General features: G+C 33.5%; 4 protein-coding genes across 5 annotated transcripts; 2 read left to right on the plus strand and 2 right to left on the minus strand.

Annotated features, from left to right (window-relative positions):
• Window positions 1-680: 680 nt before the first annotated feature.
• Window positions 681-2,943, plus strand: LOC120139663 (bifunctional bis(5'-adenosyl)-triphosphatase/adenylylsulfatase FHIT-like). The gene is made up of 5 exons (XM_039154825.1): window positions 681-809; window positions 894-1,005; window positions 1,606-1,751; window positions 2,473-2,571; window positions 2,657-2,943. The coding sequence occupies exons 1-5, from the start codon at window positions 696-698 to the stop codon at window positions 2,771-2,773; spliced, it is 588 nt and encodes a 195-aa protein (XP_039010756.1). The 5' UTR covers window positions 681-695; the 3' UTR covers window positions 2,774-2,943.
• A 1,810-nt stretch (window positions 2,944-4,753) lies between these two features.
• On the minus strand, window positions 4,754-6,778 carry LOC120139668 (GATA transcription factor 1-like). 2 transcript variants are annotated; one of them, XM_039154830.1, is made up of 3 exons: window positions 6,556-6,775; window positions 4,964-5,479; window positions 4,754-4,927 (listed from the first exon to the last, which is right to left on the minus strand). In XM_039154830.1, exons 1-3 carry the CDS (start codon window positions 6,688-6,690, stop codon window positions 4,919-4,921), a joined length of 660 nt encoding a protein of 219 aa, XP_039010761.1. In that variant the 5' UTR covers window positions 6,691-6,775; the 3' UTR covers window positions 4,754-4,918. The 2 variants fall into 2 exon arrangements, with proteins under 2 accessions (XP_039010761.1, XP_039010760.1); XM_039154829.1 differs by having other exon boundaries at window positions 4,754-5,479; window positions 6,556-6,778.
• Window positions 6,779-11,352: 4,574 nt separating this feature from the next.
• Window positions 11,353-14,043, plus strand: LOC120139680 (NADH dehydrogenase [ubiquinone] 1 alpha subcomplex subunit 13-B). Its single transcript, XM_039154839.1, has 3 exons — window positions 11,353-11,650; window positions 13,602-13,673; window positions 13,759-14,043. Exons 1-3 carry the CDS (start codon window positions 11,436-11,438, stop codon window positions 13,901-13,903), a joined length of 432 nt encoding a protein of 143 aa, XP_039010770.1. The 5' UTR covers window positions 11,353-11,435; the 3' UTR covers window positions 13,904-14,043.
• A 1,034-nt stretch (window positions 14,044-15,077) lies between these two features.
• Window positions 15,078-18,386, minus strand: LOC120139681. The gene is made up of 4 exons (XM_039154840.1): window positions 17,985-18,386; window positions 16,059-16,164; window positions 15,787-15,842; window positions 15,078-15,443 (listed from the first exon to the last, which is right to left on the minus strand). The coding sequence occupies exons 2-4, from the start codon at window positions 16,072-16,074 to the stop codon at window positions 15,084-15,086; spliced, it is 432 nt and encodes a 143-aa protein (XP_039010771.1). The 5' UTR covers window positions 16,075-16,164; window positions 17,985-18,386; the 3' UTR covers window positions 15,078-15,083.
• Between the last annotated feature and the right edge of the window lie 4,752 nt (window positions 18,387-23,138).

The following is a 23,138-nucleotide window of genomic DNA, read 5'->3' on the forward strand; positions in this document are numbered from 1 at the left end:
AACAGAATAAATGTTGGGGGACTGTATTGCAAGTTTTAAATGTTGGGGGACGTAAATGCAAGCTTCTGAAATGTTCAGTGACCATTACTATACTTTACCCTAAAAGTAATTGAGGATGGGGTATTTATAGGAGGATGGGGACGTGTATTTAGGGGTATAGAGCACCCATGCATCGCGTTATACCCCACGTGTCAGATACTCAGGTATAGCGCGGATCAGGGGGCGCACTATACCCACGTGGCGCCAAATCAACGTATAGCGCGATTCAGGGGCGCGCTTTACTGCTACGGGTGTTAGATCGAAAAATATAATCTGACCGGTGTTAGATCGGTAAATATACCGATCACTGGTGATTTATTGGAAAAATTGTCTTAAAATTAGAGGTTTTGAAGTTTTTTTTTATAATTTTAAAAAGTTTTGGTTTTTAATATAAAAATACTAATTTAACGTATTTAAAAATAAAAATAAATGAATTTATATAGTAATACGTGTCATTTAATAACGGTTATAATTTATATACTTAAAATTATAATGTTAGAAACGTTAGATACTTAATTTTAAGAAAAAAAATCTTTGGATATAAGTTAAATTTAAGTATAATTTGAACATACTTAATAATTTAACAAATTAGTACCAAATCGCACATGCCGATTTGACGTAACGAAAACCTAAAAGGAAGAGCCCCAAGTGACTGAATGACACAGTTTGTTTTCTATATAGGTTTGGGTCTGGGCGGGCGCAGCTGCTCTATCAACCTTTTTAGGAGAGGTTTCCAAACCACTTCATTCCCCGCCGCCCCCTCTGCCAAGGCAAGTGCCAAAACATTTTTTCAATTGTATGAGTGCTCACCCAACAATTAAAAACTGGTATTTACAACCAATTTGTTGCTGCAGATGTCAATGGAGTTCTATACGTTCGGCCCGTACAAGATAGACCCCAAGGAGGTCTTCTACTCCACCCCCCTTTCCTATGCCATGGTCAACCTCCGTCCTGTTGTTCCAGGTCATATCCTTTTAATTTAAATCCAATCATGTTTTTTACTTTGTTACATGTATGCTTTTGGGCTAACAGTAGAATAAATGGTGGTGATTTTTCGATATTAAACATAATTTACCACAGAGATTGAGCATTCATCTAGTTAATTCCTAATGATGAGGTTACCTTATTCGATCTTTTGGTAGTAAGAAAAAATGTCTGCCATAGATAAAACTCTTCATATGGAAACCTGGTACTTAATTTTTTTTTTTTTTTTTTTTGGGAAGTATGCCAGCTTGTTGTGGCAGAGGAGTATTGATGGTACATGTGAACCCACACACCCATATATGTATTTATTTATGGATAGTATGTATATGTAGAATTCACAAAATTTTAGGAAGATGCGAAGGAAATTGATTGACAATGTCATTCTAACTATATATCCAAAGCATTACATTCTTCTATCAAAAAGAAAAAAAGAAAAGAATTGCATGCTAAACTGGTACCGACATATGTGATGCATTTGTTTCATGTGAGCTGCAATGGTTTTTGATAAAATATGTTAGGAAATCATGAATCTTCATTGTTGAAAAAATCATGGTTGAATCTGGTTTCCTTAACAATGTGTACATGTGCTTGTCTGCCCAAGGCGTGAAGTTAAGCGGTTTGCTGATCTCACTGTTGAAGAGACGCAAGATTTATGGCTAACTGCACAGAGGATCGGTGGAGGGCTTGAGCGTTTTCATGAGGCGTCATCACTCACTTTTACCATCCAAGTAAGGAAATAAGGCTTGTAGTCTTGATCTATTACTTGATTAAGTACATATAGGGCTTCCGCGCTAGTGTTGTCATAGTAGATGACATTGTTTTGCTTACATATCATACGTTAGTCAATATTAAATTTTATCTGCTCTCCTTGTCTGGCTGTAGCAGAGGTGATGAGGACGTGGACCAGTTTGTCCATGGTTTTACCAATCTGCTTTTATTTTTTGCTCACTTCTAGTTTTTGTTTCTGAAGCTTGCATATAGTCCCTTTCGTTGAGATGAATCTTCTAGAATAATCATATATCATAGATTGGTTTTAATAGTTTCTAAAATTGTTAAATCTTCATCCTATTCATAATTCTCTTTGCCAAATTAGACCCCTTCATTTTGGGATGATCCTTGGTGTTTGTGGTTTTCAACTCTTTCAATGCCTTTGCTGAGAACCTTGTGTCGACTCTTATGGCCACAATTTCCCATTTCGAGTTCTCATGCAATAACCTTCAATTAGTGTGTGTGATTGGCCACTTGTGAATGAAAACTATCAATAACCAGCAATTAGTGGGTCTGATTGGCCATTTTGTGAATGAAAACTATGCTTTCTTATAGAAAATTGAAGGGGGGAATTTTATGGTGCGATACGCACCGAAGTTCTTGCTGTTATTACCATGTGTTAATGCTTATGCTGCTATATATAAGGACTAAAGACTAGCAATGTGTTGATTTGTACTTTAGGATGGACCAAAGGCAGGGCAGACAGTTGCTCATGTTCACGTTCATATCCTTCCAAGGAAAGATGGTGACTTTGAGAAGAACGATGAGATCTACGATGCAGTAAGATAGATACTCTGATCTGCTTAGCATATATTAGCGATAACAATGGACAACTAGTTTTAACTGTCTTATGTTCGTGGTGTAGATAGATGCGAAGGAGAACGAACTGAAGGGGAAGCTTGACTTAGATAAGGAAAGGAAGGACAGAAGTATGGAAGAGATGTGTAAAGAAGCAGAGGAATACAGGTCGCTTTTTGCGTGACTGGATTCCCTGTCGTTGATTGTTCTTGTCTGAATTTCTTTGCAACTTTATTTCGTGTGTCTGGATGAAGAATATTATTATATATTGTCGTTGTTGATGTAGTTACTTCAGCATGTACTTAATGTGGCCACAGCATATATGTGCTGAAATAACAAACCTTATGTGAAACAGTGAAAATTAAGATTTTCAGTACTAAAAAAAATGCATTAGCATCAAACGGATGAGATTTTTCATTGAAAAGCCAACTTTTAATATTATTTGACAGTTGTTGCTCTCATCTCAAATTAGATTCGATTTTCATTCTTATTTATATTTGGCTTTTACTATTTAAATTATGATATTTTTATTATTATTTGATATATAATAATATTCATTTTATAAAATTTTGAATATTTTTTATCTTGGTTTTAGGATTTTACCATCCTATCAGTAGGTACTCTTCATCTATATTCTACCACCAATTAATCAATAAATAAACAACTTTCTTTGTACAAAAATCTTTTGAGAGTTTTTCTATCATGTCCAATTTATTTAGCTTGTTCTTGCTTTAAAATGTGAAAATTATACAGTGTTTCGACATGTTGAGGTTTCTTCTTCATCGTTTAGGTTTCTGAAGACTATCTTTAGAGGATTAGACTTCCATCTATTATTTCTTAAAACGTTCGCCTAAGTTACTAAGACGAAATATACTACGAGGGTTAAACATCCATTTTTTTCTGACTTAAGGCCTTCATCTAGGTTATTAATATGAAATATCATTACAAGATACAACATTCTATCCATCTAAACTCACGTTTTTAGTAAAGAGTGACGTCACATCCAAAAATAATAATTTGAAGCTTTTTTTAAAAAAAGATTTCTTTATTATTGATCTTTGTTGTTTTTAGATTCGAGTTAAAGAGTGTGCTCGTCAAACCTATCGGCTAAGTACGTGGAAACCTAACCGCAATTTTAAACTTATCGTTATATCCTTCTTCTTTTTTATTTATTGATTTTCATGATTTTTTAATTTTGTAGAGGCAAGGGTGACTCTCCCAACGCAATTTGCTCTATTAATAAATGTTAGGGTTTGAACTCCTAACCTTACTTAAAGAATCTAGTGCATAATTCCATTAAACAACTGGTTGTCGGTGATTTTCATGATTTTATTATTTCTCTTCAATCATCATGCATCAAATTAGGTTCAAGGTTTTCCTTTTTATTTCTCCACTTCATGTCGTTTTCATCTGCATCAAATGAGATCATAACTTTTATACAAGTAGGGATGGATCGAAGGAAACGGATAGAAATAGTCATTTCCTCTTAAATTTTTAAATTGTTTTGTATATTTTTTATTGATATTTGTCTTCACCCCTTAAAATTTTATTCGTCTCTATAACATAAAATTTTATGTCCGACTTTGCGGCCATATGCGACTGTCACGTGCAATAAATATGTTTCCTCTAACCTGTGTCAATTTTGTGGGAGACGATAATGGACCCGTGAGGCTGTGACCCATGGCCATTACATGGACAGTGCATTGGAACAAAGTCAAATCAATGTGCATAACCTAGACAAAGTAATTCATCAAATCTTATTTGGCTTCTTCCTGCAAATGCAATCAAATATTACAAACAATGATATATTTTAAGTCCTCTACTAGATTCTGAATAACAAAAATCCATGAAATATTCCAGTTTTACCAATTAGATTTTTAGGTTATTAAAATTCAATTCAATGAATCAATTGAATTAAATTTTGAATAATATTTTAGTATATTCGTTACATTGAAAATAGTCTCTGTTATACAAATGGAAACTCCCCATTACCTATAAGTTCAAAACAATCAAACATGAGCACATCTCCACCCTAATACACATTCTTGTAACACCAAACACTTAAAAGAATTGGATAAAATCCAAATAAAAACATTCATTTCCCCTATTTTTTTATTTATAAAAACACATCAGTCCAACCAATAAATCAAAACGCAACAAAGTCAAAATTTCCCTAAATTTTTCATTTAAAAAAAGAGCAACTTTCATAAGCCCAATCTAAGCCCATTACAAACCAACTCCTAAAATAACACATGACTACACTAACTTGAAACCACCCCCCAAAAAAAAAACGGAACATAAAAGGTGCAGTGATCAGCTAAGAAGAAAACTACCCTTTATCCATGGGCTTGATTGCAGAAAACCCCAACTGCTTCTGCCTCCTCATTTCCAATACCTTCCTGTGGGAATTGGAGTGCAACTCATCGGAGAAAGTAGGGCTACTTGCTGGACGATACTCCGGCACCAAACGCCCCGACTTGTACCTCACCCCACAAGCATTGCAAAGTGTTTTAGGTCCATGCGGCCCTGCCCTCCATTGAGGTGTCTTCTCCGCCAAGCAATGCTGGCATTTCCTTCCTACACGACCCACTCTAACGTTCTTCACATTCTCCTTTACCCACCACCTGTTCTCTTGGTTCCTCATGTCCCGACATTTACGCACACGCTTCGACCTCGCCTTCACCGGTACTATAAACTTGTCGCACCAATTCATTACAACGGTTCCGCTGCTTAAAATTGTGCTACCTGAACTGTTGCTGTTGCTATTATCGAGTACTGAAACAGGGCTCTGGTGCTGCGTTGTGGCCCCTAAAATATCCACGAACGATGTCTCCACGGCTGGAAATGCATCCTTGTTTGATAACCATTCTAGTTCTTCCTCTCCAAATTCCTGTCAACAGTGGTGTAGGTGTTACATTATCTATTCCCAAAGTTAACATATAACTAACAAAAATTGAAAGGTAAGCTTCATATTTAATTACCTATCTATTCTCGTGTTCTGTTTTTGTCGATCAATTATTTTACTTTCAAAATCATACATGACATTAAGATTTAATTTTATTTTGATTACTCGTTAAAAAATTATAATTTAAAAAAATATTAGTGATCCAAACAAAACATCAAGAATAGATATGTGATTAAATATATAATTTATTAAAAAATCTAAAATTTAAAAATAATATACTTTAATTTGATAAATATTTAAATTAACAAAGAAAAAAAGTATTCCTCGATGAATATTTAGGGGTGCCATTTATTACCAGCAGTCAAAAGAGAAGCATTTAAACTCAGCTGGCTAACTCTGCCGGCTAAGAGGGAAAGACAAAGGTGGGTCTTGTAGGATACGCATGCAACGACAAAATGATAATGTTTGAAAGTTGGATATAATTTGACTTTTCACAATAAAAGATTTTTTTAAAAAAATTCATAATGGATATCAATTTTTATTTTCATAAAATGGAGAGGTTGCTGACAATTATTAGCACAGCTGTCAGCATGTGTTTAACAGCTCATCTCAATAGCGACATTTCCCCCTTCGACTATCACAAACCCCAAAACTACCCCTCAACATCATATGCCCGTCATTCAATAATGTTACGAACGTGATGGGTAAATTTGTCCTCCAAAACAATATAGTGGGACCAATCAATAATAAACAAGCAAGAATCAGATTCGCGCCGTCCGCTTTGACCCAAACCGGGTCATCCTCATCCCTGACTCGGAACAACCTCCCGAGATCGACTCAAAACCAAACAACCTATTTCCCCCCACTAACAGAGTCGGACCGAGCCAGCTCACCTTTCTAGTTCCCCCAAGCCTTGAGAAAAACCTACCAAACAGCAAAGACTCGGCCGAGTTAGCACCAAACTTGGCCTCTTTAAGCCCTCGCCGAGAAAGCTCGAAAATTCTAGTACTATAAACAAAAAGGCATAATAAGCCAATAAAAGAAGAAGAAAAAAAACTTACAGGAAGAGAACTGTTATTGCTAAGCTTTGAGAAGTTATAGTTCTGTTCATCTTCGTCTTCATCTTTCTCTCCGACGTCGGAGCCGAAGTCTAATAACTTGTCGTCAAAACAAACGGCCATATCAAAAGCTTCCATTTCTGAAACAACTCTACCTTCTCGAACATAAGAGAAAGAAAAACGAAGGTGAAGAAAACGTTGAGTTTATTTTTTTTTAGGAAAACGAGGAAATGTCTGATTTTTAGGGTTCTTCTTTTTATTAATAATTTGTGTGAAATTTGCTTTTGTTCGCAACGTATAATGGTGTCCACATCCTGTTATTGAAATCAGAACCATTGATGACGAATCGGATTATTTTGAAATGGACCCATTTAACGGCAATCAAGGAGTGTACGGAGGAGGGTTCAGTGTAATTATGTGAACGTGATTCCAGCAGTTTTTCAGTTAATTATTTCACGTCAACTATTCGTTACTTATTTGGGTAAACTATACAGTTAGTCCTTAAACTATAGAATACTTTTTCATGTATTCTTCAACTATTAAAGAATTATATATGAGCATCCGTGTTAATGAAAGTTAAAAGTTAGTCTTTTGTCTTCCAAAAAATAATAACAGATTATGTGATGGTTAATAAAATAAGTATAATAATAAATATAACTTTTAATTTTTATATTTTATATTTTATTAGTTTTAATATTAAAAAAATTAACATCAATATTTTAATATTTTACAAGTTTAATCCCTACTACCTCATCTTCAACTATTATCATCTTCCATTTTTTAACATGACTTATGCTTGTCTATACATTCAAAAAAACAAGGTTTAAAAGGAAGTGTAGAATACGTGAAAATCAAGGGTACATGAACAACGATGGAATTTGGTGATAGAGTTTGAGAAATCAATTTAAATTTTTTTAAAATTAGAGGTTTAAATTAATTTTTTTTTTCAAAATTTTTGAAGGGTTCATTTCACATTTTTTTCAAAAAGGATTGGGGCTTAACTAAATTTTTTTTTGAAAATTTGAGAGGCTTAATGAGAAATTTTAAAAAATTTAGGAGGAGTTTAATTAAGAACACTTAAAATTTTTAAAGCTTAATATGAATTTTTAAAAATATTATCAGGGATAAATTAAAATTTTTAAAAAATTTAAAGACCTATAATTTAATTTTTCAAATTTTGGGGAAGCCATGACCCTATAGGTCTCCAAGTAGACGAAATCAAAATCAAAGGCAGAATATGAACATAAAGAACACCAATATATATATATATATATAATATTGGACAAGATATCAATTTATTTGACATTACATAAGCTAAATCTAAGAGATTCAAATTTGTTTATGTAACACCTCTATTTGGTCCGATAGTCTTATTTGAGTAAGAGATGTTATATTTGAGTATCGACGTATAAAAATGGATTAAATTAGACTTCCTCACATGTTTTGGACACAATCAACTAAATACGAGCATATTTATAATTTGACATAACATTCGGACAAACGACGTCATTCAAAATCAAGCGATCATGAATAAATATTGACTATACTTTCAAACATTTAGGCATAATTGCATACAATATCGAATTTCAGGGCTATACGCGTACTTACTATGAACACGAGGGCTTAACCAAGAGATTCTAATTTGTTTATATAATACCTCTATTTGGTCCGATAGTCTTACATGAGCAAGAGACGTTATACTCGAGGATCGACGTATAAAATGAATTAAATTAAATTTCCTCACACATTTAGGATACAATCAACTAAATACGAGCATATTCCCAATCAACTCTGTTTTATGGGCAACTTAATTGGGCATAATGTCGATACCCTGCAAAAAAATGTAGAAAAAATAATTTGAAACACTTCTAAAAATGTCTTAAAACCTTTCTAAACCTTATATGACCGTTATTAGCGTGCCAAGAGCATGCAATATGATATGAAAACTAATTTGAAACTTGTATCTAATCATTTAACGTTGTAACACTCACACCCGACTTAGAAGTTACAACTGAATATCAGATGTCACCTAATAAGTTAAATATTTATATGATTTTCATATATAAATTCCTATGTTTTACATTCTAATCTATCTCAAAATCTTTATTATAGAAATTGTTTGATGTTTTAGGTATTTGAACGGCTAAAGGACAATTCAGGTATAAAAGTGAAGCTTCAACCAAATTTGGATACTTTAGAGTTTTGGTTATAAGGGTGTGTTCGCAAGAATAATAGGTGATCGACACGTGGTTATTCGTAGTGTGCGCTCTACGTGTCTGAAAGTTTACATGGATCCTATATTCACGTTCCTAAAAATTCGTATGATTAGTATGTCCGCTTATACGGAGGATCGTAGAGAAAAGCTCACAGGTAATAACATATGTCTACCAAGATCTCATTCATTTTGTCCATCTTCTGAAGTTTGTGATACAATACTTAAAACGCAACCGAAACATGGATGGCATTTTAAAATGAATGGAATTTGACTTCTTGTTCAAAACCAATGGAAGGGAAGTCAACTTGAGAGGTAAATGTTAGAACTAGAGTCATTCAAACGACAAACAATCAATTTGAGCACTTGGAATATGAATATGATTTTCCATTTTCAAGAGGAAATTGGCAAATAAAAACTCACACAAGTGTATTTCTTTCTAACTTCATTTTTCAATCTTTAGTAGATTTTTATAAAGTTCTTGGATTTTTTTTATACATTATATGTTAAGATGTTTTAACGTTTTCTATTTTGTGTAAGCTGCTCTCATTCATCGAAGCTTTACAAATAGCTGATAACTTTGCTGAAGTTTTTGCAAAGTTATAAATTATAGTTATTCTTTCAAAACCATTGCACTATTGATACTTTTTGTGTGAGAAGTTCTTATCTTGGAATTAGTACGTTTCAGATTCAATCAATATGCTTTGATAACCTTGGTCTCGTTTTGTTACTGTTTTGAGTTTGTCTCTCAAGAAAAATCAAAGATTTATACTCTCCAATGTCGCTGTTGTTTTAATCATGTTGCTCAAAAAAATGAATGGTTTATATTCTCATTTTGGAATGGTTAACTTGTCTGCTCATACAATCATGATTAAAGAAACCCAAATTTACAACAAACTGGAGCATGGACTGACCAGAATTGGAAATGGAACACGATCTAGAAGCAAGTGAATTTATTTTAATTACAAGTACGGTTAAGGGGTAACGAGAGTTAACAACCGATGGACTAAAACTGAATGGAACTAAAATCAAATGCAGTCCAAGATCTAGAAATATTTTTGAGTGTGACACATGTATCTTAAGAACATAATTTTTTTGAATTGAATAGGCACAAATAAAAATCTAGGCCGAGCACCTTCAATAAAATAAATAACTAATCAGAAAAAAAACCATATTTCAAGGTGGGCACGTGCCCACCCTATGTAAACTATAGATCTGTCGCTGATTAGATGAATCGAAAATATAAGGGATCATTCTTTATAATTTATCCTTTAATTATTGGATACTTAAAATTTCAATATTTTATTGTTCAATACTTTTCTTTTAAATTTAACAAACACATACATATACTATCTTATAATCATCTTATATTATTCAAAAAAAATTATTCAAATAATCACTTAACTATGAATTAATGTCGACATAACTGCCATACTTAAATTTTAATAATATAACTATATAAATATTTAAGTGATTTCAACGTAGTTACTCGCCGTTAAAAAAAGAGTAATTAGATAAAATATAACCTTAGAGATAGGCTTTGTTTTGAAAATCGGACCGGATCGGTCGGTTCAATCGGTTCAACCGGAAACCGTTGTTTAGTCCGGTTTAATCTAAACCGGTTGAATCACTATTAGTGAACCGGCCAGAATCGCTGAATCGTTCGAACCGGACCGACTGAAAACCGAAAAAAACGGGAAAAACCGAGATTTTTGTTTTTTGTTTTTTTTTTAAAAAATAAATCAAACAACGTCGTTTGTTAAACGAGCCAAGTCGAACTCGAGTATTGCTGAGCTCGACTCGAACTTGAAAACTTTAAAAGTAAGCTCAACTCAACTCAAACTCACAAGCTAAAAATTATCAAGTTCAAGTCAAACTCGAAATATAATATTGAAACTTGAACTCAAAAAGGCTTGAACTCAAAAAAAAATTAGAAGCTCGATTGAAGCCTGAAATTCGAGCTTGATTGAAGTGAAAGAATATTTCACTCAATGCTCACCAAAAGGCTCCAATTTTGAATGCCCAAATTACCTCTATTATTTATAGAAGTTAGTTGTGATGCGCTTCTATGTTTCTTAGTAATGTGAGATTGTTTTGTTCTCATATTTTTACTCTTTAGACTTTTGGGATGCTTTCTATGTTTCTTAGCTATGTGGGATTGTTTTTTAAAAAAAATTAAACCAAACAATATCATTTTGTTATGATTTTTTAACCACAATTTTTTTTTTAATTATAGTTATATAATTATATTTATTATTTAATATGTTTTATCTTAAATATTATGTTGTAGTTAATTTGAATCATTTTGTTTCACTTGATTTTATGGTTTTTAACTTATATATGTTATGACTTTCTTTGAATATGACTTGTGATATAAAAAATTGTTTTTTATTAAATATTTTTGATATTTTTATTTAATTTTTTAAATAATTATGACATCGTCCGATTATTCCGACCGGTCAGACCGGTTCGATTCTAAAAACCATGGAGATAGGTAACAAAACACAACTCCCCAAAATAAGCCCACCAGGTGCCGCAGCCCAAAACAGGACCCAAGCTAATTTAAGAACCTCCTCCTCTATATCGCCACCACCACCACCACCGTAGACTCTTCACTTTGTTGAACTCTCTGTCTCTATTCTAGAACTAAGAAGAAGAAGAAGAAGAGAAAATGACGGAGGCTGTGATAAGGAAGAAGCCAGGAATGGCGAGTGTGAAGGACATGCCGATCCTCCAAGATGGGCCTCCTCCGGGTGGGTTCGCTCCCGTCAGATACGCCCGTCGTATACCCAACAAGGGTCCGAGTGCTATGGCTATCTTTCTAGCTGCTTTTGGTGCCTTCTCTTATGGGATGTACCAGGTTGGCCAAGGGAACAAGATCCGCAGGTCCTTGTTTCTCTTCTTTATAGAAAAAAAATCCTCAAATTTCTCTTTTCACGTTTTCCTTGATTTTCTAATCTAGTTTTTTTAAATCATTCCTGATAGAATTTTTGTATATTTAATCTGTTTTTAATGGATTTTTTTGACTTTGGTATCGTTGCTATGATCTCGTATTGTAGTGTTCTTTCTGCTTTTACCTCATTTTTATTTTGGAGTTAGATCTTGTTCTGTTGTTTAACTTTTATCTGTGGTTGTTTGTTGGATAGTTTTTTTTTTCTAAATATTTATTCAAATTAGTCTCGGAAATGTGGAGGATTCTACTGATTAGTATATATCCTATTTTGTTCATATTTTATGGTCCGTTCAAATGACTTTTAGCATATAACCTATGAATAGGTTGATTGGAGTGGAAAAGGAAAGAAAAAATGTGAGATACAGTGATTTGCTGACAATTCGATTATTTGGTCCTGTCATTGAAACTGCATGATGATTTCATGAGCCTGCCTATATCTGAGTTTAAGAATTACAGCAGTCTGCCTAAGTTATCTGTTAGTTTTCACAAGGCAAAACAATTAGTTCATGATTCCTGGTTCTTTCAAATGGCTTTTAGCATGTAACCTTTGAAGAAGCTGGTAGAAGGCGAAAACGATAGGCAAAGTTCAGATGCAACATTTTCCGGAGAATGCTATTATATTTGCTCCTGAGTTATGGACCTTGCATGGAGACTTTCATGAGCCTGCCAATGTTCTTGTTTAGTAACTCAAGAACCAGCCTATTTATCTATTGTAGTAATTCATTAGCATTTCATAAGGCTAAAAATCAGTTCAGGGCTTACGGTTCTTTCAAATGAATTTTATCATGTAACGATGAAGAAGCTGACAGAAGGGGGAAAGACAAGGCAAAATCAGATACAACATTTCTTCACAATGCTATTATTTGTGCTTGACATGTGGACCATAGATTATAATTTCACGAGCCTGTCTATCTTCTAGTTTAGTAATTTCAAGAGCCTGCCTATTTACTTATTTTAGTAATTTATTACTGTTTCACAATGCAAAACAATCAGTTCAAGATTGCCAGCTCTTTCAAATGGCCTTCTGCGTGTAACCAATGAAGAATCTGGTAGGAGGGAGAAAAGGAAACACAACTTTCGGATACAGCAAATTTCTGATGGTACTGTTAGTTGATCCTGTGATGTATGGACAATGCATGAAAATTGGAAGAGTCTATGCACTTAATTTATTAATTTGTTAGCCATTTCATGGGGCAACAAACTAGTTAGCAAGTCATGTAGGTGTCATTTTGTATGATATAACCATGCATTTTGTTGCATTCAGATTGGAGATACTAACAAGGATTTAGAGATTCGTCGAAACTAGCATGTGCTTTGAATGTAGATGAGATTATATTTGAACATGATCATTTATGGGTTGCTAAATTATTGATCTTCTAATTGTTGGTCTCATGGTAAAGAGTTTGACTGTACAAATGGTTATTCAAACTACCCAACCTTTCCTTTTTATGTCCAAAGGTTGGAAAAGTTGATACTTCAGGCTGCATTAAGTTTTCTGTGAACCTATGCTGGCTGCATTTCATCTTTTGCACCTACCAAGCAAACACTATTGGCTATATTCAGTTGTGAGCCATTTTCCAGGAGGAGGCAAATTCTATATGTTCGATCCAACTTTTGGCTGATAGGAGGGCAGACTTCTCTGATGCTCCCCTAAAGAATTTGACAGTTGTGAAATGCATGTTTCAAATCTAAATAAACAGATTGACAGTTGTGTTTATTGTTTTCTTTTTAATTTTGTATATCCTTTACAGTGCTGCTGTTCTATTTCCATTTTCTTAGCCATGATTTAGTTTTTACAATGGAAACGAAATTGAATTTCGATGCTATATCCAAATTGATCTTTTTCATACTAGAACGGAGGCCTGAAATATTTACATTTTGTAGGGCTCTGAAGGAAGAAAAGTATGCTGCACGTAGAGCAATATTACCTGTGCTTCAAGCTGAAGAAGATGAAAGGTATTTAACTATCCAGATTGCTCCAAGACTTTTACATAGCTAAAAGGCATTGAAGGTTCCATGTTTGTTTGTTTGCATTCTTTAGATTTGTCAAAGAGTGGAAGAAGTATCTAGAGTACGAAGCTGAAGTGATGAAGGATGTTCCAGGTTGGAAAGTAGGCGAAAATGTATACAATTCAGGAAGATGGATGCCTCCTGCAACTGGTGAGCTCCGCCCTGAAGTTTGGTGATACCCTTTTTATCAACTCGTTGTCCACAGTTGGGCTTGTTTTCAGTTGATTGATGGATGCTTGTTCTTGTTCTCATTAAGCGAGATAAATAAAAAATGGAAATTCAGAAACCTGTTTCTGAATGGAGAGTATTACTGATACCTCTGGATATTGTCATTTATTCCTTTGCCATCTACATTTTATCCTGAAAATGCTGGTAAAATAATTTCATGGAAGGCTAACACTTGCTATTGCCATTGCTGGCAAGACAGCAATTTTACAATTTTACAATTCAAATAATTTGGGCAAAATGATTGTTTTAACATGCTGTATTAGTTGTAAAATTTTGGTTATAAATATCCTTTTAGATTTTTTTAAATTTTGGAATTTGATAAAAAAAATTCATCTGAAATGTAGATAATGTTTGCGATTTTTATCATACAACAAATACATGTGTTAGGTTAATATTAGAATATGCGGATTAATGGTTCGCTTGGTCTTTGCTTGTTAAATTCTAAAATCGGGGGTAAATTTTACTAGAATTTATTCACTTCAATGTTAAATCTTTTAAATTGATCAGGGTAAACTTCTTTAAAGGTGTACAAATAAAGTACTAACGTTTAAAAATTATCAAATGCAGGATCAACCATTGTTTCGAATGTAGTCAAATAACAAGTTTTCAAATTTCTTATATCAAATTTCAAATTATGTTTGTATTTGTCTTTTAAAGTTATATCTAAATTATCTATCACGTGTTTTAATTAAAACACACCAATATTCATCTCTTTTTGAACTACAAATCAGAGTCAAGTGTGATCAAGGTCCTTATTTGAATACATCTAAAATAATATTACACTTAAATTGACAAATCACACGTTTCTATTAGAAATGTGTGCTAAGAGTAATCCATAGATGAATAAGCATATCAGTTTTGTCCAATATAAGCCATGGAACTCTCCTCCAGTATGATCATGTTCCACCAAAGCTCTCAGAAAGCCATGTACCATTTAGCTTGAAAATCATTCAAAGATTGGAATCTAACAAAACCAAACTTAAGATCCTTTCAAGTAGCTTTTATAGAACTCTAATGATTTATTTTTTACAGGATGGTAACGTTTACCCATTCAAGGAAAGAAGCAAATACCTTGAAACAAAGAGCACTCTTGCAAAATAAAGAAATATGGATATGGTGCATTCAAAATTACTTACCAAATGCTTCAGGGGTGATATGTACAGAAGGTAAGAATAAGGGCCCTGTTCCGCCTTGCTTATCCGCGTCAGGAATGCTGGTGTAACAGTAAAGGCAGTTAGACATTTCCCAGCTCCAGTCCTGATTTCTCGAAAAGAAGAGTCGGGGCCATCTGTTTATCCTAACATAATGCTCCCTGATCATTCCGTCACCTATGATGCTAGTTACAATAGAATAACAGCATCCATGTCCACCCCACACCTTGTCATCAGCACCTGCTGTTTGGCTTCCATATGGGTGGAAGTAGCGGCGCATCAGAGGACCAGTCCCCTTCCAATATGGATCAAGATTTCGCCAATACTCTGGAGCCGCCTGACAGCAAAATGAATTTTGGCAAGAGTTGATCATGCGATGAGAAAGGATTCTTTGGTTCTCATGCAGATTATAATATGGAAATAATATAGGTAATGAGATCCACAAACTTAGCAGGAATTTTGTCAACTGAGAGATGGTCCTTTGGTGATGGCATGAAATCGGTAAAGGTCTTTCAATTAGCCCTTGGCAACAAAATATTACGAGAATTGAAAGCAGTAGCATCATAATGACAGACCAAGTGAAAGTAAATTCTTTTCATAACTTCAGGTATTCAAACTATCCACCAGCAATGCATTTCTGGAGCGTGTTCTGACTTGTTGAAATTACAAGTAACACATACCTTGTTAAAATGAAATTTCCAGACATGATCACATAGATCATCCTTCATGATACGAGCTTGATAAAAGGATAATAAAAATAAAATCAGATTGACTGGGGACTGAAAATGAATAATAAAATAAAATCAGTGACCATATAACCTGAAGCACAATGGTTCAGTAATTAAGCAAATGTCTATGCATGCTTATCTTTATGTGTGAAAGCACTATTAAAAAAAAATGTATGAAAGCATCTGTGATGTTCAATTCTACTTGAGAATATGAGTTTTAGTAACACGTTTTCCATCCATGATAGATATCGAATAAGCAGCCAGCTTCGATAGTCCTCAGACTTGGGATGCACAAGGAATGTGTGCCTTCCCATGCCACAATTCTTCACACTAAGAAAGCAAAGAAAGTTGTAAATTAGTTCTGAAAGATTTCCTTCAATCAAAATTGCCACATTCCCCAATAGATTAAAAAAAGATGTCAGGGTGCTTCACCACTGCAACAATCATGCCTAACCAGCAAAAGTAAATTTAAAAAATTGAAAGAATAGGATACAAATCATACTAAAACAATAAAGCTCAATGAGAAATCTTTCATATGATACACTGCTTTGGACAAGTAGTGAGCCAAGAAGCTAAATTGATGTAAGGATGGCATTTCAAGTCAGTGAAAGTCTTAGCACATAACTGTTATCAACTAACAAATGAAAAAAAAAACAGCTAGCACGCTGTTAAAGATTGTAAGGGTAAATCCAAAGGCATGAGGACCTATATATCATCCTTAAGTTCTAATCTCTCAGCCATCTCATTCTCAAGGCATCATAATCCATTTGAAGTAGCTTGTACCTTCCGCTATAGCTATGCAATGCAGGTAGCCTACTACTTTAGGCTTCTCTTAAGCATTAGTCAATATACTCCCAATTTTTTAAAGATGCACTCTCCTTTTGTGTTGCTTGAGAAATAACCTTATTAATCATTAACAAGGCTATACAACACTCAAAAAAGAGGATTTCTGATTTTTGGTTTCTTTAGGTTAATCTTCTCATGCACAAATGATTAATGTGCTTGAAGGTCCTAAAAGTTTTATTAGCATATTTAATTTGACTCTATTTACAGTACCTCAAGCATTAGTAGACCTTCTCCATCTATTCTATCATTCTCCAACCAGATGTGAGCAATGCTCAAAAGCAGATTCAAAGTAACAAGTCATTTCTACAATGTGAATGTACCAGAAATGTTATCCAGATTCAAAGAAATTCAATCTGTCAGACCCCATTCCATGCTGCTAGACATCAGTTTTTAAGATCCATATCAACTCAATTTGCTATAGAAGTAAACCATGTTAGTAACTTCAAAATTCCAGGTACTTTGCAAGAATATTATGGCATGCCTAATATTGAAATTTTATTACACAGACATCATCATTTGTTGTGCATTTGGAAAAAAATCACAAATTTTCTCCATTGCTCTGTGCTCCTGGGATCAATCAATCACATCCAACAAAATATTGACAATGTTCTCACCCATTGTGTATAACTTGCACAAAACCCTGCATTTCATTCTCTTTATAACACTAATAAACTTTTAAATGTTCAGTGTCTTAACTGATGAGTACTTCTCTATCTGCTAGTAAGTTTTGGCGAAACCCCTTGAATGTTTTAGTTCCTTTAACTACATTGTATGATTCAAAAAGCACCAGAAATCTGAACTCGAACCAAAAGTTTGAGTTCAACAAATGAGATCAAAAAAGCTTTCTGTTCTTTACCCTTTTTCCCCTTATAACTAAAAAAATGGAATAAATAACACGAAAACTGTAACTAAAGGTGTGCACAGAGCAGTGAATGATAGTACCTTTGAAATGAATAAGAGAAACGGTGAAGGTCGATTGCCTTAAGATGTGGAATAACCAAATAAGCATGACCGAAAAGAATGATCATACCAAGATTATAAAGAGTTCTCAAAGCTAAATACTCAAATTGTAGCTAAAGAAAGAAACAATGTAAAAAAAAAAGGAGTAAACGTACAACCAAGAAACAAGCATGTTTTAGTCCAACCATCTCAAAGAAAACAACAAATATTCTAATTAGCGGATACTATAATAAAACCCAAATCCTAAAATTCAATAAACATGGCAAATTCTACAACATAACTAAATACCCAACACACAAAAACAAAAACCCAATCAAAATTCGAGGGGAAAATTGGAAGCAAACCTTTTAGCTCCACAGGCTATCACTGGAAGCAACACAATGCCAAGCACGTGTAACAAGGAGAGATAGTGCCATGCTGCGTGCGTCAAGATTTCTTAATATCATCACCATTATGTCCCGACCGAAAATCTCCAGTGGATCCCTTTCTACGACCTCTTCTTTTTCTTCTTCATTTGGCAGTTCTTCTTTCCGATCCTCTGAGTCATTTACTTTCTCTGTCTTCCTTTTCTTCTTCAACCTACTTTCCCCTCCCTCCTCACCTACATCACTCCGAAGCTTTTCTTCAGTCTCCATACAAAACAGTGAAAAGCTTTGTTCAATGGGGGTGTTTTTATTTTGTCGGATTGGGTTTTTCTTTTCTTTTTCTTTTGGTTTATTGTGGAGATTCGAAGAACTGAGGAGAGGAAACGATAGAAAGCATGTGCAATCATGCAATGTGCGTGCAATCCTGGGGACGAAATTTATAACTCGAGGATAAATTACACTGGCTATCCCTTTTGTTTTTGGCCTGTCTTATCTTAATCACTGATTTTGAAAAGTTACATTTTGGTTATTTTTTTTGTTTTCAGTTTGTTTAATTCTGATCATTGGAGCGTTAACTCTCTTACTTTGCATATATGACTTGTTATTAAATGGTTAAATTTTAACTTAATCTTTAAATTTCAGATAAAATATCAATTTTGCCCTTAATTTTTACATAAAATGTTGATTTGACCTTTAAACTTTAGTTAAAGAATAAAATTGACTCTAAATTTATCTAAATTCTCATGATCAGTTATCACTCATCACCGTCAATTTTGCTATTGGTCACCGTCAAACACCCACTAAATAGTTACCATTAATGGATTAAAAAAAATAAGTATTCAGATTTCAACCAAACACCAAGTAATACATCATTAAACTGTTTCATGAATTCTAGTACACGTCCACAAACAAAATCATGATAGTTTTGCTTTTAAAAAATGAAAAGGAAAGAGAAGAAAGAGGCTAAAATTACTATTAAAGATCATGAAACAGTAAGTGCATCAAACAAACCATACTACAATATGATGGTCATCGACAAAAACAAACTCAGAGAATTGTAAATTTAATAGATAGGTATGACTTGAATGAAAATTTTAATCAAAATAAGAGAGAGAAAAATGATTTTACCTTCGGAAAGAAGATAAAACATTATATGAATGTTTGCAGTCGCTTCTTTCGTCTCTAAACTCATTGAAGATATGTTTCCCCCTTCACGTTACTGATGTTTGAGTAAGGATGCACTCTCCCTTCTTCCAATCTAAATAGAACCATGAAAGGTGTTGGCTTTAACACTTCATTTCCCGCAAATTTTGCTTCTCTTCTCTCGTGAATTAGTTAAAACATGCTTTAAATTTGGTTGGAAAATCGAGAACAGAGTTATATAATAACAATGTAGTCTGAGTTCGAGTTATCTTGAGTATCAACTCCATGCAGTTGGAGGAAACATCAACCTTTGCTTCTTTGATTCGTAAAATAATTTGGAAGTCGAAATCGATGTTGTGGATCTTTAATTTCTCGACTTCTTCATCCTTAGTTCGCTCCAGGGAGTCTATTTCCTTTTTTATCTATTTAAGTAATAATTTGTATTAATACCTATTGATGAGAACTTCATTTCCTTTTGGGCAATGGATAAGTCTGGTGAATTGAGATATGAGACATAAACATAGAAACTACAATCGAAATAGTGAATTATCATGCCATATTCTTGATATTTCTCTGTCATACAATTTGAACAAAAAGAAATGTAACATACAAGAATACAATGCAACTTTTTTTAAACCTTTTGTGGCAATTCAGGTTCCTTAGTTAACACCTTTGGCTTTTGTTTTCTAAACTCATTGTCCGGATGAAATTAGAGAACTTGAATAATTTTTTGATTTAGACAAGTGTACCTCCACCGTTCCGTTTCCACAAGATCTGCATCAAGAATTTGAGCCATGAATGCCCAAAGCTTATATATATATCTCGAAAATGGCTAAGAACCCAATGCAACAGTAACCACAGCTATTCCCATTTCATTTTTGTCTTTTCCCTTGTTTCCTTTTGCACTATTGTTTTCATTACTTCTCTCCATCACCTTTTCCTTCTATTCTTGATACTTATCTGCAAATCATATATGGTGTAAGAATTCACAGCTGAGGGAAATATTGCTCCTATTCGCTAGCTTTTGTACGAGAATCGGTTTGATTTTTTATTGTTGTAATTATGGGAACGATTAGCGACAAATAAATACGATTGAAAAAAAATAAAAAAACACCAATATTTACGTGGAAATCCAAAAATTAAAAACAACAGGTAAAAGAGAAAATTTTCACTATAAAAAAATACAAGATTTGTTACAACATAACACACAAAATCCTATTCCCCTAGTTTCTATTTATAGGGATAGGAAACAAAAGAAACTGAATCCTACTCTAATTGAATTTCCTTTCTTGATCAACTTAAAGGTGACAGAAGAATTATAGTTGTAAACAGATTATACTGCTCCGAACCGCAAGCCTTACATATGGATCGTTCTGAAAAAAAATTGGATCATAATTCTAATATTTATCATGCAAAAAAGAGTTGCAAATCCACGTTGGGGAGGCAACCACCTTTATTTTTTGGGGACAACCCCATAGCTTGACGAGAGAAGCAAGCTAAAAGAGGATAAAATCAAAACGTCGTGAATATAAAAATAGTTAAAAATTTAAATATGATTATAATTTGAGAAACAATAAAAAAACGAATATACTTCTTTCTAACTAATGACCACACAAGAAACAAAGACGGTAAGAGGAAAAGAAAGCTGGTTTTTGTTTTTCGTTAAAAAAAAAGTAATTTACATTTATCTTGTAAAAGGTATTGAAATTAAATATACCTTTAGATTCTATGCTTTTGAAGGAGTTTTGGAATGGTAATATTTGAAGGTTGAAATTGAATTATTGTACGAATCGAAGAAGCAATGATTGATGTTTTCTTCAACTACATGGAGTTGATACTTAATTCAAGGTAACTCCAACCTAAATTACAATGTTATTAATGTAATTCTGTTTTTTATTCTTAACCAAATTTAAAACATGTTTTTTTTTAAAAAAATCTTAAGCCAACACTAGGGCTGTAAATGAGATGAGACAGATCGCGAGCTACTCGAGATCGACTCTGTCAAGGCTCGATAAATACTCGGATCGAATGGACTCGACTCGAGCTCGAACTCGACTCGAATTCTTAACGAGCCGAAACGAGCTACTTGATACTCGACTCGAAAAGCTCGTGAGCAGCTTGAAAATATAATATATTAAGATTTTATTTTTTTTAAAAAAAATAAATTATTAATAATATTAACATTTATGTGTTGATTTTTTTAAAAAATACAATAAGACTTTCATATATTTAAGGTTCAGGTTCGAGTTTGATTTTGAGGCTTCAATCTAGTTAAGTTTAAGATTTTTTTTCTTCTTCATTTCGAGCCTTTTCGAGCTGCTCACGAGCTTCAATTCAGGATTTTGAGTTCGAGTCGAGCTTAAAAATTTTAAGCTCGCGAGTTTTCGAGTCGAGTCGAACTGTATTTCAGAGTTTTCGAGTCGAGTCGAGCTCAGCGATACTCGAGCTCGACTCGACTCGTTTACACCCCTAGCCAACACCTTTCATGGTTCTATTTGGCTTGAAAGAAGGGAGATACATAGAGAGTGAATCCTTTAATCCTGACTCAAATATCAGTAACGTGAGGGGGAAACATATCTTCAATGAGTCTATAGATGAAAAAAGTGAGTGCAATCATTCATACAATAATTCTAGAGAGACAAGTAAGAGATATATAAAGAGATTAAAGATGAAAAGAAAAAAATGTGAATTTTGAGTAATGAGCACGGTCAATTGAGGCCAAAAAATAAATTAACGTATTATCGTAATAATGATGAATGGTCTATTTGTTATAATTTAATAACGTTAATAATTAATTTATTATTTTTAAAATTTAGGGATGAAAACTAAAATATACTCGAACATTAGTGTAGTTTAACATAAAGGATAACTGTTATTTTAATGTTTATTTTTAGCTATATTTAAGTAAAAAAGGTAAAATTTTAATTAGTTATCGATTACCATATATATAATTTTCAAAAGAAAAAAAAAAGAATCTCAAAATTGGAGAGATACATTCACGCTTCCACCTCTCCTTTCTCAGATCCGATACTTCGTTACAAGTTTTTGGGTTTTTTTTTGGTTTTTATTATCAGAATCTTCTTATTCAAGCTTAACCTTACAAATTCTCTCTCTCTCTCTCGCCTAATTATCGCATCTCGTGTTTATCGATCTGCTTGAAATCTCTATTCTTGGGTGTTAGAGGATGTTGCTTGAGGATTCTTTGTGGTGAACTAGAGATTTCGATAATTTCAGCTCTCTTTGTCCGCCGATTGGCATTTATTTTGTGACTTAATGAGTGAGAAATCGGGGTTAGAATTAGATTGACAAAAAATTTCGGTTTTTTTTATATGGCGTCGGCTCAGGTCTTGCCTAGTTCGCGGAAACAAGAGCACTTAGAAGCCGGGAAGCGTCGGGTACGTTTTATTTCTTATTTTTCCTTTTTTTAAAATTAATGGTTTCTGTGATTTCGATTTGATCATTTAACTTTTACTATTTTAGGATTCAGTTTTGTAATTTTTTAAAATGGTTCTTACTTGTGCAATGCAGATTGTTCTAGCTAATTTCTATTATACTCAATCCATATATAAATAAGCTTGCTTTTTGAGTTTAGGCGTATATAGTCACTGTTGTTTTAGGACCTTTCTACCGGAATTGAGGTTGTATGACATTAGCTATCTTGGTAGATTACACCCTTGGAAAGTTTAACTGCTTTTATACCTTTGGAAGTTTGAAAAAGAAGAGAGAGTTAATGCTTCAAGTTATATCATTAAAATTAGCGTTGAGAATTATGTCATTACATTGGATGGAGAGCAACGCTAGGATTTTTGTACAAGATAGAAAAAAGCAGAAGCTGCATTTGGGATTTCGGGCACTATACTAAAGCAAGAATACTTGTTTGAAACTTAAGAACTACGATTTCAAAACAGGAGTGTATCTCAGTTGTGTAACTGATAGAGAGGCAGTTTGAAGTTGATGTTATGCATTTGTTCCCAAATGATGTGTTTTAAT

The sequence above is a fragment of the Hibiscus syriacus genome, unplaced genomic scaffold (assembly GCF_006381635.1).
Source record: "Hibiscus syriacus cultivar Baekdansim isolate YM2019G1 unplaced genomic scaffold, ASM638163v2 tig00110769_pilon, whole genome shotgun sequence".
Lineage (NCBI taxonomy): Eukaryota > Viridiplantae > Streptophyta > Magnoliopsida > Malvales > Malvaceae > Hibiscus > Hibiscus syriacus.

Coding starts and splice junctions, on each gene's coding strand:
- LOC120139663 (XM_039154825.1), top strand. CDS start 696: ATGACACAGTTTGTTTTCTATATAGGTTTGGGTCTGGGCGGGCGCAGC. Junction 810..893: donor CCGCCGCCCCCTCTGCCAAG/GCAAGTGCCAAA, acceptor TTGTTGCTGCAG/ATGTCAATGGAGTTCTATAC. Junction 2,572..2,656: donor ACGATGAGATCTACGATGCA/GTAAGATAGATA, acceptor TTCGTGGTGTAG/ATAGATGCGAAGGAGAACGA.
- LOC120139668 (XM_039154829.1), bottom strand. CDS start 6,690: ATGGAAGCTTTTGATATGGCCGTTTGTTTTGACGACAAGTTATTAGAC. Junction 5,480..6,555: donor GCAATAACAGTTCTCTTCCT/GTAAGTTTTTTT, acceptor CACTGTTGACAG/GAATTTGGAGAGGAAGAACT.
- LOC120139680 (XM_039154839.1), top strand. CDS start 11,436: ATGACGGAGGCTGTGATAAGGAAGAAGCCAGGAATGGCGAGTGTGAAG. Junction 11,651..13,601: donor CAAGGGAACAAGATCCGCAG/GTCCTTGTTTCT, acceptor TACATTTTGTAG/GGCTCTGAAGGAAGAAAAGT. Junction 13,674..13,758: donor CAAGCTGAAGAAGATGAAAG/GTATTTAACTAT, acceptor TGCATTCTTTAG/ATTTGTCAAAGAGTGGAAGA.
- LOC120139681 (XM_039154840.1), bottom strand. Junction 15,444..15,786: donor GGAAATTTCATTTTAACAAG/GTATGTGTTACT, acceptor TTTTGCTGTCAG/GCGGCTCCAGAGTATTGGCG.